We start from the raw sequence: 14500 nt of genomic DNA, 5'->3' as shown, positions 1-14500 counted from the left end.
ACAAGAGATAAATAGACTGACACCAAGCATTGTACATGGATGACCACAACAAAAGCAACAATGATTGCAATTACCAAACATGAAACACACTCATACTATGTCATAATATTGACATTCAGTCCAGTAATCCTCCACTGTAATAGCTCCTTTGCTTTGCAGTGAAAATTGATTTGTATATTCTTTGCCTCTGAGTCCTTGTGGGATTTTTTTTTATTTTATTAATTCAAACAGAAAGTCACAAAAATTATACTCATCCTCATCAGTTCACTCAGTCCCATGTAATTAATTTTTTTTTCATCTTGATCTTTTGTTAGCACTTTTATGAGTTCATCAGTTTTTCATTAGAGTTCTGAAAATGCTTATTCATTCAGTTCAGCAGTACAGTCAGTTACCAGAAACCTGTACTTGTCAGAGTCTTTTCCATGAATTTCTTGAAGATGAAACCCTTTTATAGAAACATATTTGCAAAAGCATCAGAGTACACCCAGAACTGTCTGTAAATGACAAAAGACTTAAAAATGACCACGGTTAAAGATTTGATGAAAGTTCATAATAATGCAGTTGACAAGAAAATGAGTTATTTCTGAGATATACATTTTAAAGTAATAACTAGGATTATGACTTATAACATTATACCAGAATATATAATAAAACTTTTATTTTAATTTGTAGATTTTTTTTCAATGAAATACTGTCATTATGGGGAGATTGATATGTTGGAAAATTTCCTGATTTCCTTTATTATAACTAGCATCATATGTGTTTACCTTCATTTAAATTTTTATTTATATATATACACACACACACACACACACACACACACACACACACATACATAGTGCACACACATAGTGCAGTGAGTACTACATAATGTTAATTGATTAATAAACTTTTTTTAGGACAGAAAATAGATTGTATGACTTGGCATAAGAAAAATACATACTAAAAAAATTTTATGAAATTCCTGTTGCTGCTTTATTTTCTTGAAGCTCTAGTCTAAGTGAGAAACCATGGTTCTGTTCACCGAGCAAGGCCTAAAGTTATTTGGTAGAAGTGCTTTGTGTTTTGAAATTAACTTGGAAGATAGAGTGTGCGTGAAAGGTTCGGTGTGGTGAACTGTGCTGGCTTCCGGCTTTTGTTTCAGACTGGGAGCACGTGCAGCCTCCACTGTGGCTCCAGACGCTGATGAACGCTTGCAGCCAAGCAAGTGATTGCAGTGTGCAGAGCATTGCGATCTCACTAGTGATGGATCTGCTAGGATTGACTCAGTCGGTGGCCATGGTCGCTGGGGAGAACATCAACAGTGCGGAGCCTGCACAACCCTTAAGTCCAAACCAGGGAAGAGTCGCTGTGGTTATTAGACCTCCCCTCACTCCGGGCAATCTGAGATACATAGCTGAGAAGACTGAATTTTTCAAGGTGAGCTCTAAGAAATACATTCGTGACTAAGATGATACTTGAGCTAATTTGCGTAGCAGAGATTTTAAAGAAGATAACCAAGCTTAATTAAACACCTCTTAATATCATACCATATAGGAAAAGACACCACCCTTGATCAGTGCTGCTTGGCCAGTCTTCTCCCCAGTTTTGAGGAGAAAAAAGATAAGGATGAGGGGAGTTAAATTAGGGTAAAGAGAAAAGTTCATTTATACAGTAAAATGTATTCCCAGATAAAGTGGTTGTGACACTTTTGCTTTTCGTAGAGTGCAACCTCAGCTCTCCAAAACACCCAGAAAAAGTTTTCTGACTCTGAATTGTCTGATGATCATTTGTGATGCATGATGTCATTCAAAAAAAAAATGCAGTCTTTGATCTCTGTCACAACAGTACATATGATATCCTCTACATAGAAAGAACATCAAGTGTATTTGACTTAAGCAGGTAGATTATTTATATATAAAAATTTTTTTTTAATTTTAATGTAATTTCAAGTTACTGTGCCCCTCCAGATAGTTCCTCCTGCTAGGTTAGAGCTGGGTTCTACAATGTTGTGGTGAACCCTGATGATTGTTGCATTTTTATTAATGCTGTCATAGATCATCAAGTGCTGCATTAACACGTGTAGCACTGAAATACATACAACCTATTTTGTACGTTTTAAGTAGTTTGCATATTTGGACTATGAATTATATTTCACTTTGCAGCATATAACTGTAAACATTAAATCGCCTTCAATGTGGGATTTATATCCCCTTAAAGATAACATATTCTAGCATCACTTCACTAAGCATCTCTAAAATAGTGAAATGGGGTCTTATCTGGACCCTGTAAAAAGTGATTACATATCTGCTGTTTAAGATAAATATAATTAAAGGACTATCATAAGAGGTTCTAAAAACCTGGACCAGAAAGTAAGCAGATGGAAATCTGCACTTTTAAATCTCATTCCAGTGGCATAATGAGTATTAAGACCTTCCAGGTCTGGCAGTCAGAGGCTTGTTTGTACCTAATAGGAAATGTCTGTTAAATAAGTTTCCATTTGCAATTTTGTAACTGTGACTTTTACATCTTTTTTTATAGCATGTAGCTTTAACATTGTGGAACCAGATGGGAGATGGGACACCTCAGCACCACCAGAAGAGTGTGGAACTGTTTTATCAATTACATAACTTGGTTCCTTCTTCTAGCATCTGTGAGGATGTTATAAGTCAGCAGTTAACCCATAAAGATAAGGTAAATTCTTCTCTTCTTATCCTGTGCCCACCCTACCTCCTGCTCGCGTTATACTAAAAGGTAAATTAAGGAAACTCTAGGAAAATTATTTCATCTAGTATCTGAATAAGAGATAATATGAATTCATTCAGTGATCATCAAATCTTTAAAATACATGTGTTCTATTCTTTTTAGAGGAAAGTTCTTTACATAAGCGTCAGTAATATGAAAAATCAAGGAACCCAAAATCAAATGCTGGGTTTATTTCTTGGTTCAGGATACCACCTGTAGGGAGTGATGATTAAAGTTGGTGGTGGTCCAAGTTCTTGGGTCGTTTAAAGATGTATTCGGTGGCCTCAGTTATGAAACTGGTGGATACATTAACTAATATATGTGAAATGACATTTATAAGCTATAGAGTGTTAGTATGTGAGATTATATTATTTGCCTTATAATAAATTTCCAAAATAAGGATTTTGTATCCTGATGTATATGAAGTGTGATACATACGTCAGTTAGAGTAAAGATGGCTGAGTCATGACTGGGCCTGAGAAGAAGCTAGAACGATCATTCTGATTGACCTGTTCAGGGTAACTTAATGAAGTTTGTGTTCTTCCTGTATCTGCTCTCTAATATTAATTTTAAGAAGATTTTATTGAACAGCTTTTAGAAGTGGATTGCCCCCATTTTGAGAAGTTCTCAATGCTAGTGAGTTTGAATGGGTTATGTTCAAAAAGGCATTGTGTAGAGTAAATGCAGCATTTGGCAGGGGGACCTGGCAAATGAAGGAGTAAATGAGAGGACTGAAAAGTTTATTCCAAGAAAACTGTTAAAATTCTAATTTTACTTCAACACATTCTTTCAGAATTGTTCAGAAAATTTTAAATAGAGCCTTGTATTTCAGTGTAGTAATTTGCTTTACATTAAGTATAAATCTAGGACAAATTATATACCTGTTTACTTGTATAACATTTCATTTTAAAGAAATACTAAGCGCTGAATAAAGATATTATATATCCATGAAAAAAACCTATCTGTTATTACTTACTTTTTTTTACATGTTTATATTGGTTGATGTACAACACAGGCTTCATTGAAAAAACATTTATTAGGCCCACAGAAAAAGCAGGCACTCCTCTAACCTATCACAAACAGTTTAGACAGTCGCAATCCCGATTTCAGCGGTCTTTTACTTGAAGGATTCCACAAATGCTGGAGGAAGACTATAAAATTTTTGGTAATATTACAATTTCTTTTTCTCTGTTTTTTTTTTAAATTTTATTTATTTTTTTTATACAGCAGGTTCTTATGAGTTATCTATTTTATACACATCAGTGTATACATGTCAATCCCAATCTCCCAATTCATCCCACCATCACCACCACCCCCCACCACTTTCCACCTTGGTGTCCATATGTTTGTTCTCTACATCTGTGTCTCTCTTTCTGCCCTGCAAACTGGTTCATCTGTACCATTTTTCTAGATTCCACATATATGCGTTAATATACGATATTTGTTTTTCTCTTTCTGACTGACTTCACTCTGTATGACAGTCTCTAGGTCCATCCACATCTCTACAAATGACCCAATTTCGTTCTTTTTCATGGCTGAGTAATATTCCATTGTATATATGTACCACATCTTCTTCATCCATTCGTCTGTCTATGGGCATTTAGGTTGCTTCCATGACTTGGCTATTGTAAATAGTGCTGCAGTGAACACTGGGGTGCATGTGTCTTTTTGAATTATGGTTTTCTCAGGGTATATGCCCAGTAGTGTGATTGCTGGGTCATATGGTAATTCTATTTTTAGTTTTTTAAGGAACCTCCATACTGTTCTCCATAGTAGCTGTATCAGTTTACATTCCCATCAACAGTGCAAGAGGGTTCCCTTTTCTCCACACCCTCTCCAGCATTTGTTGTTTGTAGGTTTTCTGATGATGCCCATTCTAACCGGTGTGAGGTGATACCTAATTGTAGTTTTGATTTGCATTTCTCTAATAATTAGTGATGTTGAGCAGCTTTTCACATATCTCTTGGCAGTCTGTATGTCTTCTTTGGAGAGATGTCCATTTAGGTCTTCTGCCCATTTTTGGATGGGGTTGTTTGTTTTTTTAATATTGAGCTGCATGAGCTGTTTATATATTTTGGAGATTAATCCTTTGTCCGTTGGTTCGTTTGAAAATATTTTTTCCCATTCTGAGGGTTGTCTTTTCATCTTGTTTATAGTTTCCTTTGCTGTGCAAAATCTTTTAAGTTTCATTAGATCCCATTTGTTTTTGTTTTTTTTTATTTCCATTACTCTAGGAGGTGGGTCTAAAAAGATCTTGCTGTGAATTATGTCATAGAGGGTTCTTGTGTTTTCCTCTAAGAGTTTTAAAGTGTCTGGCCTTACATTTAGGCCTTTAATCCATTTTGAGTTTATTTTTGTGTATGGTGTTAGGGAGTGTTCTAATTTCATTCTTTTACATGTAGCTGTCCAGTTTTCCCAGCACCACTTATTGAAGAGACTGTCTTTTCTCCATTGTATATCCTTGCCTCCTTTGGCATAGATTAGTTGACCATAGGTGCACGGGTTTATCTCTGGGCTTTCTATCCTGTTCCATTGATCTATATTTCTGTTTTTGTGCCAGTACCATATTGTCTTGATGACTGTAGCTTTGTAGTGTAGTCTGAAGTCAGGGAGTCTGATTCCTCCAGCTCCATTTTTTTTCCCTCAAGATTGCTTTGGCTATTTGGGGTCTTTTGTGTCTCCATGCAAATTTTAAGATTTTTTGTTCTAGTTCTGTAAAAAATGCCATTGGTAATTTGGTAAGGATTACATTGAATCTGTAGATTGCTTTGGGTAGTATAGTCATTTTCACAATATTGATTCTTTCAATCCAAGAACAATTTCTACGTGATTTCCATTAACACATTTTCATTATCTAATACCAAATACTGGTCTTTCTAAATAATTTATTTTTACATTATTCTATCCATTGTTATCTTAACAGTTAATCTTTTCCAAATAATCCCAAAAGTGATGTAATATTTTTCTTGTAGAAATAGTTTTTTTAGGTCCTTAAAATTTTTAATCTAATAAACCAGCTTTGTAAGTGATGATAAATTCATTTGGGATTAACATGTAATTTCTGGGAGCAAAAGCAAAGTATGTAGTGCCGTAAAATTAGTTTTGACTACTGTGTATTTATACATTAAAATGAGGGGGAAAGTGCTTCCTATACTCAGAATATCATAACATGCACATTATTAGGTTTTTCCATCCCCTGTTATAAAGTAATCTAGTAAACTGATTACCTAAACTAAATAATAACTTACGTGGCAGCATGAGATGATCCTTTAGGTTTAATATTTCTTTATATATTTAAGTATTTTCCACTTTTCTACTTCCATAAAAAACACAGCTTATTTCATCGTGTGTTGGAGTTCTGTGAACATTGAACATAATACAACAAAATACTCTGTCTTAAATAACTACTTTGTTTATACTAAAATCACTTAATACCTTCAAAGGATAATAAAATAATCTCTCATATTCATCCTCAGAAAATAAGGATGGAAGCACATGCAAAATTTGCAGTTCTTTGGCATCTAACAAGGGACCTCCATATAAATAAGTCTTCATCTTTTGCACGGTCTTTTGACAGGTTGGTTACATTTTATATTCTGATATCTTAATGTTTCTTTTCTTGAATCCCCTGGCCTATTCGGTAGGGGAGAGAGAGCAGGGATAGGAGAGAGCAATTTGCGATTTTATAAAGAGAATTTATAAATTATTTTTTAAAATCTAAGCTGTGTTAAAAGGCATGGCGTTTTCATTTATCTAACAGATTTTCACCTTTCATGCTCTGGAGTACCCAGTGCCCCTTCCTTTCATTGGATGACTTCATCAAGTTACTTCTATGTGCCAGGAGCCATTCTAGGTGTCAGGGTTACAGCAACAGATACAGCCTTCTTGAGTTTATATATATATTCACATTCAGTGAAATTTCATATAAACAGTAGATTGTATAAGTGTTTCTCTAGTAATCATTCTCAGTCTTCTGCCTGAACCAGACTTATTAAAATCTACAGCAAAAATACTGACAAACCGCTTCCATGGATTAAAAAAATCTGTAGTTAACTGCCTGAGAGTTTGTCTAGACTACACAGATGACCCATACCCCAAATATGAGATTTGCAGTAACTTCCAAGGAGATGCCATTTATAGGTAAATTTACATACATTGGCATAGATAGCAGTCTCAGCAAGTCTCATAGAGGTGGCCCCAAATCTAACTACGCTCAAGCCCCGCTCAGGATCACATGTGGACTCTACTGGATGTTATTTCAGCTGGTGGTTTTTCACGCAGCATCACCATTTTAAAACGGTCTGCTGTTGAACCCCTGTAATGAACTGGGCCCTGGGCCTAGGTACTTTACAGATACCATCTGTAATTTAATGACCTCCTGTCCTCATCATGTGAGGCAGTGAAGGCCCCAGTGAAGTTAAGTGATTTGCCCAAGATCGTTATACACGAGGTGAAGTGGATGGCCCAGATTTGAATCTTGGGTTGTCTGATTCCAAACTATACCTCCACACCTTTCACAGAAGGTCTTTCCTTGAATTAAGCACATCGCTTCAACTGGTAAAGAGAATGGGAGCAGAGGGGCACAGACCAACATGAAAGTAGTGTTGACTTGCAGACGGTTCAGTATTTGGTGCTGTGAACAGTAATATGTTGCTAAAACGAGACTAATTGTCTAAGGTTTTTTTTTTTTCTGTTTTTTAGTATTTATCTTTTAAAAGTAATGTATGCTTGTGAAATTTCAAAAAACACAAGAAAAGAGAAAAAACTATTTCTCCTTTCTTATTGTATCTACTGAGACTGGGGATTAAGATTATTAAAATGCTGTGGTCAAAAGTTATTCTGAAGTATGATTACTTTAAAATAGTTAATTCAAAGCAAGAAACACAACTTATAGTAATGTTAATTTTAGAAAAATTAGAGTGTTACAATTAAAGTAGGTATTTTGCTCGTTGTTTTAATTATTGGTGTTTATTGTAGGTCACTGTTCATCATGTTAGATAGCCTTAACAGTCTCGATGGTTCCACCAGCTCTGTGGGACAAGCCTGGCTGAACCAAGTCCTGCAAAGACATGATATTGCAAGAGTTTTGGAACCACTGCTACTGCTCTTGCTTCATCCCAAAACTCAGAGGGTTTCAGTGCAGCGGGTACAAGCAGAACGTTATTGGAATAAGGCCCCCTGTTACCCCGGAGAAGAGAATGACAAGCATTTCATGCAAAACTTTTCCTGCAATAATGGTGAATATCACACGGAAGTAGAACAGCTTTATTTAGAATTAAATTATTAAAATAAAATGAAAGGCGAACACAACAGTGATTGTCAGTAGAACCGAACGTGAGAATTTCTCCATGGGCTGATGTTCTCCCCTCCGCGTGCACTAGCAGTGCTCACGTGGGCTGTGTCAGTATGTACCTTATCAGTGACCATCACAGGGGACTTGGATCTCTGTTATCAGTTGCTTCTTTCAGGGGAGGACTCGGCCCAGCTCTGGGCAGAAACATTCTTCAGTATTAACAAATAACCTTTAGAGTTTATAATCCTGGCCCTGCAAGGCTCTGTAGATACTTCACTGGGAATCTTTAGTAAGCTTATAATGCACGTTTATATTTCATGCGTCATTTTCCTCATCTGTAAAATAGGAATGATAATACCCACCTCTCAAGGCTTCATTGTGAATGTTAGATATAGTAATGTTTGTGACATGTTTAGTGCAGAGACTAGTGTAAATATAGTCTATTTGATATATTTGAATATATATTTGAATATTTGATAAATATTCTCCATTGCTGGAATAAAGTCCGCACTTCACAAATTGTCAAATGATACCCTCTGTAATAATACGCTGATAATGGCCCACTTGGATTATTACACCTTAGGGACAAAAGACTCAATATTTCATTTGTATCTCTTGTCAAATAATCCCGTGAGGTCAGTAATGAAAGGTCATTTGAGCGAGCGGGAAGCTGACGCTTAGAAGGCTGTGGCTTTCTCACAGTCCCACAGCTGGTAGGCGGTGAAGCTAGAGCCAAACTGTCGTGCTCCTGCTTCATCATCAGTGTGTTTCTGCAGAGCCTTGCTTTCTTTCTGTAGCTGCCTTTCCACTGCTTCCCCTGAAGCTTCTAAGAACATGCTCTACCCTGCTTATTGCCAGAACTCTCGTGTTAGCACTTTGCCTGCCATAGTTCCCGCCTGTCAGCTGAATTCTCATCTGTCCTCTGAGATCATTCTCAGACCTCACCTGTGGTGTCATGACGCTTTTCCTGAATTTGAAGCATCTGATTTTGCACTGCTTGCATGGAACTAAGCCTCTCTAAAAGAATGTCCCCCAAAAAGTACCGAAATGGATGTTTGTGATGTCCTGCTAGTTTTAAACTTCTTAGAGAGAACAGTGATGACTTTTCCTTCCCTCACCCTCCTCTCCTGGTTTAGGGCCTTACTCAAACTAGATAATTCATAAATTCTTGCTGAATTTTATTAAAATCAAGAAGATGATGTATTTATTTATTAACTATATACGAAATGATTTTAAAAGGATGTCGTATTGGGGGATAAGGGCAAAGTTTTATATTTTATCTGTTAAATGTGCTGTTTTGTTTAATTCAGTTGAATAATAGGCCTTCTAGTATTGAATTGTCTATTGAATTCTAGCTAATGGTCATCTACATAATTTTCTAACTTAAAAAGTCTAGCATATTAATAAATATTTTAATAGGAAAATATAAGGAGGTAATGAAAGTAATGATTAAAAATCTTGTTCAGTCTACATTTCAGTTATTTTAATATATTTTATATTTTTCCTTCACTCTTTTTCTCATATTCCAGTAAGCCAAGTACAACTCATTGCATCGAAAGGAAATGGTGAAAAGACGCTTACCATGGATGAAATAGAGAACTTCAGTCTTACTGTTAATCCATTAAGTGACAGACTGTCCCTTCTAAGTACCAGCAGTGAGACAATTCCAATGGTTGTGTCTGATTTTGATCTTCCAGACCAACAGATAGAAACACTTCAGAGTTCTGACTCTGGATGTTCTCAGTCCTCTGCTGGGGACAACTTGAGTTACGAAGTTGATCCTGAAAACGTGAATGCACAAGAGGATTCCCAGGTGCCAAATGCAGGCTCCGCAGATGAGGATGTTCAGCAGGTGGTCTTTGACCTGATACGTAAAGTCGTCAGTGGCCTCGAAGCAGAATCTGCATCAGCGCCATCTCAGTTAGAAATGGAAGACATGCCCCCAGAGGATGATGATGTAGATCCAGGCGAGGAGGTGATTGAAAGTGAAGATCAGTCCGCTCAGCAGAGTCAGACGGCTTTGCCGAGTGACGAAAATTCTCAGTTTTTGTCTGTGTCTGCAGAGGAAGGCTGTGAGTGTGCGCCGAACGGAATCTCCAGAAACAGCTCCTCACCTTGTATTTCAGGAACCACACAGATTTTCCATGACTCTGCTGTTGCTTCTACAGAAACCAGATCTAGACAGAGAAGCCACAGTAGTATTCAGTTCAGCTTCAAAGAAAAATTATCAGAAAAGGTCTCAGAGAAAGAAACAATTGTTAAGGAGTCAGGTAAACAACCAGGAGCAAAACCTAAAGTAAAACTTGCCAGAAAAAAGGATGATGACAAGAAAAAAACTTCAAATGAAAAACTCAAACAAACCAGTGTTTTCTTTAGTGATGGTCTGGATTTAGAGAACTGGTATAGCTGTGGAGAGGGAGAAATTTCTGAAATTGAGAGTGACATGGGTTCTCCAGGATCACGGAAATCTCCCAATTTCAACGTCCATCCACTCTATCAACATGTGCTTTTGTATCTCCAGTTGTATGATTCATCGAGGACTCTGTATGCTTTTTCTGCCATCAAGGCCATCTTGAAAACTAACCCCATTGCTTTTGTAAATGCCATTTCAACCACTAGTGTAAATAATGCATATACTCCTCAGTTGTCTCTGCTTCAGAATCTATTGGCCAGACACCGGATTTCTGTTATGGGCAAAGATTTTTATAGTCACATTCCTGTGGACTCGAATCATAACTTCCGGAGTTCTATGTACATAGAAATCCTTATTTCCCTCTGCTTATATTATATGCGTAGCCATTACCCAACTCATGTCAAGGTCACGTCACAAGATTTAATAGGCAATCGGAACATGCAGATGATGAGCATCGAAATTTTGACACTCCTCTTTACTGAGCTGGCAAAAGTCATAGAAAGCTCTGCAAAAGGTTTCCCTAGTTTTATCTCTGATATGTTATCTAAGTGCAAAGTTCAGAAAGTGATTCTTCACTGTTTGCTGTCATCTATCTTTAGTGCACAGAAATGGCACAGTGAAAAGATGGCAGGTAAGAACGTGGTTGCTGTGGAAGAAGGTTTCTCAGAGGACAGCCTGATCAATTTCTCAGAAGATGAATTTGACAATGGCAGCACACTCCAGTCACAGCTTCTTAAAGTGCTTCAGAGGCTCATTGTTCTAGAACACAGGGTAATGACTATCCCTGAAGAGAATGAAACGGGTTTTGATTTTGTGGTATCTGATCTGGAACACATCAATCCCCATCAGCCCATGACTTCTCTTCAGTATTTGCATGCCCAGCCAATCACATCTCAAGGCATGTTCCTCTGTGCGGTGATACGAGCTTTACATCAACACTGTGCTTGTAAGATGCACCCACAGTGGATTGGTTTAATCACATCTACTCTGCCGTACATGGGAAAAGTTCTGCAGAGAGTGGTTGTTTCTGTGACACTACAGCTTTGCAGGAATCTAGATAACCTAATTCAACAGTACAAATATGAAACAGGATTATCTGATAGTAGGTAAGGGATGATTTTTAATTTTGTCGTTAACATTTTTTACATATATTGCTGCTTAATCATCTAGTAAGTCAGTTGCGATTTGGGGAAGTAAATTAGTGGTTATCATTAGGTTACAAACTACCTTATTTTCATAAAGAAGAACATTGAGGAAGAGTATCAACAAAAGAATCAGGAGTGGAAAACAGAAGGAATATATAAACAGGACTTTTTTCTCTTAAGAGCTGAAATTAATTTTGATGCTCTTAACAGAGCTGGCAAAAGTAATAGAAAGCTCAGCAAAGGGTTTCCCTGGTTTAATCTGATGTGTTTAAGTGCAAATTAATTTCACACTAAAATTAATTTAAAATTACAAATAATTCTTTTCCCATCTGATTTTACTTCTCGTTTAGAATTTTCATAGTTTGGTGGTGAATTTTATCTGTATCCCCAGGCCATGTTCAAAATTAATCTGTCAAAATTATCCAGATGTTTAATAGACTAGTGTCTGGTTTATCTCCTGTATAATCTCAGGTACTAGATATAAAATATAAGAAAACTGCCTGTATCCTTTAATATTGATATGCCTGCCATTACATGGTTGCTAGAGATTTACTGGCTGTATTTTATTTTGTATAGAATTTATTATCCAAAAAGAACTTTAGTACATTTAATGTGACTCACTTATTTTATTAGATGAGGATATAAAAGCTCCTAATTTATTCATTTAGTTATTTATTTATATAATATTTATTGAGCACTTACTGTGTGCCTGTCACATGCTGGACATTTACTACTGATAAAACACGAACTTCTCTTTCACAGAACTTGTGTTCAAATGGATACATTTTATTTCAGGCCTCTGTGGATGGCATCAATTATTCCACCAGATATGATTCTTACCCTTTTGGAAGGGATCACAGCCATTATCCACTACTGTTTGTTGGACCCTACTACACAGTATCACCAAGTAAGACCGCACAAATATTTGACTGCTTTTTAAAGACTATGAGGCCTAATAAGTCCCATTTGTAAACCTCAGGAAGTGATATGTTTTCTTCCCCCAACTTTAATAGCTTTTGGTCAATGTAGACCAGAAACACCTGTTCGAAGCCCGCAGTGGAATCCTCTCGATCCTTCACATGATCATGTCCTCTGTGACACTGCTTTGGAGCATACTGCATCAGGCCGATTCTTCGGAAAAGATAACCATTGCTGCATCCGCCTCTGTTACCACCATTAATCTTGGAGCCACAAAGGTTAGATAATTCACACTTCATCTTTGGTGCTCAAGAGGCTAGTTGAGGCTTCTCCCAAAGATTATGTTCTGAATTTGTGAATAATTTGAGTAGTATTTATGATACTCTGCATGGATTGCGTAATTAGTTATCAAGTAATTTTCTAACCGTTTTATTGAAATGACATAACACAAAATTCACCCTTTTTAAGCATTTATAATTCAATGTTTGTTTTTGTTTTGTTTTTTAGTAAATTTACAGAGCTGTAGTACTGTCACCACACTCTAATGTTTGAGCATACCCCTCACCACAGAAAGATGCCTCATGCCCATCTGCAGCCCCTCGGTTCCCATCCCTAACCACAATCAACCACCCATCTCTTTTCTCTGTACATCGATTTGCTTTTTCTGGCCATTTCCTGTAAATGGAATTATACATTATTTGGTCTTTTGTATCTGGCTTCTTTTGTGTGACATAATATTTTTGAGGTTCATTCATACATGTTATAACTTTGTTCCTTTTTTTAGGACATTTCAAGCTGACATTTTAATATGCAAATCTCTCCTGGAAAACAGTTTAGCAATATGTACAGAGATCTTTAAGTTTCATAGTCTTTGACCTAGTAATCTACTTTAGTAATGAATTCTAAGGTAATCAAAATTATGTAAATATATACATAAAATATTTATTATAGCCTTATTTAATGGCAGGAAAAAGAGAGATCCTAAACAATAAGGGAATGGTTAAATAAATTATCTGTTCAGTGTTACACTATGTAGCCACTGATGTCGTGGTTTTGAAGAATTCTTAGTGAATGGAAAGTGCTTAAAAGTTTAGTGAAACAGGGATGTTACATAATTAAACAAATATTGTATTTCTAATTATGTAAAAAAAAATTTATCTGCAGAAAAAGGAATAAAGAAAATTCACGTGTTAATACTGATTATCTTAGGATGATGAGGTTAATGGTTGATTTAAAAAAAGTGTTTTTCTTCTTATACTCTTAGGTATTTTCCAAATTTTCTACTTTATATTTAGAGGGAAATTATGTGAATGCTTAAAAGCATGTTACGCTATGGCAGGTTGTCAAATTGATATCCCTCAATTACCTAATCTTGCTCCTAGATCTGGGAGTCATGGGAGCACACCGGGCACCGCGGGGGAGGGTAGAAGTCATGGGAGCACACCGGGCACTGTGGGGGAGGGTAGAAGTCATGGGAGCACACCAGGCACCGCGGGGGAGGGTAGAAGTCATTAGAAAATTTTATTTAAGTCCTGATGTTTGGATTAAACTATTATAGGGATGTTTTTTTTCCATTTGAATTAAAATGACCATGGTTGCATCTCTTAACACTATTAAAGTTTCCTCTACCATTATTTAGGTAGTAAAACATACAAGTTCTGTATATTATTTCAAGAAAAACTAAAAGTGCAGTCCAGTTATTAATGCTTCCATAATTTTTAATTCAGTTGTCATTTGCTTAAATTTTTTTAGAACTTGAGACAGCAGATCCTAGAATTATTGGGGCCCATTTCAATGAATCATGGTGTTCACTTTATGGCTGCCATCGCCTTTGTATGGAATGAAAGAAGACAGAACAAAACCACCACTAGGACCAAGGTATGTGTTTGTCTTTTCATTTGGTAAACATGTGGTGAGCACATGCTGATTTTCAATTCTCCATTAGTTGCAGTGGGGCTGGGATAGGGTGGGTGGTGGAAAGGCAACAACTTTGTGTACAGGTTTAGA

The 14500-nt window shown here is 36.5% G+C and overlaps 1 protein-coding gene across 8 annotated transcripts in view; it reads left to right on the top strand.

The window, feature by feature from the left end:
- DOP1A (DOP1 leucine zipper like protein A) overlaps nucleotides 1-14500 on the top strand; it is a 111777-nt gene that overhangs the window by 70860 nt on the left and 26417 nt on the right. For all 8 annotated transcript variants that reach the window (XM_036870985.1, XM_036870986.1, XM_036870984.1 and 5 more), the window contains 8 exons: nucleotides 1145-1419; nucleotides 2521-2673; nucleotides 6201-6301; nucleotides 7702-7961; nucleotides 9547-11536; nucleotides 12371-12482; nucleotides 12589-12771; nucleotides 14246-14371. In XM_036870985.1, the coding sequence (XP_036726880.1) occupies nucleotides 1145-1419; nucleotides 2521-2673; nucleotides 6201-6301; nucleotides 7702-7961; nucleotides 9547-11536; nucleotides 12371-12482; nucleotides 12589-12771; nucleotides 14246-14371 (3200 nt within the window). The remainder of the gene's footprint in view (nucleotides 1-1144; nucleotides 1420-2520; nucleotides 2674-6200; nucleotides 6302-7701; nucleotides 7962-9546; nucleotides 11537-12370; nucleotides 12483-12588; nucleotides 12772-14245; nucleotides 14372-14500) is intronic.

This window comes from Balaenoptera musculus, chromosome 12 (genome assembly GCF_009873245.2).
Source record: "Balaenoptera musculus isolate JJ_BM4_2016_0621 chromosome 12, mBalMus1.pri.v3, whole genome shotgun sequence".
Classification (NCBI taxonomy): domain Eukaryota; kingdom Metazoa; phylum Chordata; class Mammalia; order Artiodactyla; family Balaenopteridae; genus Balaenoptera; species Balaenoptera musculus.
The sequence above is the reverse complement of the archived record's forward strand: the minus strand, read 5'-3'. Positions and strand labels throughout refer to the sequence as shown.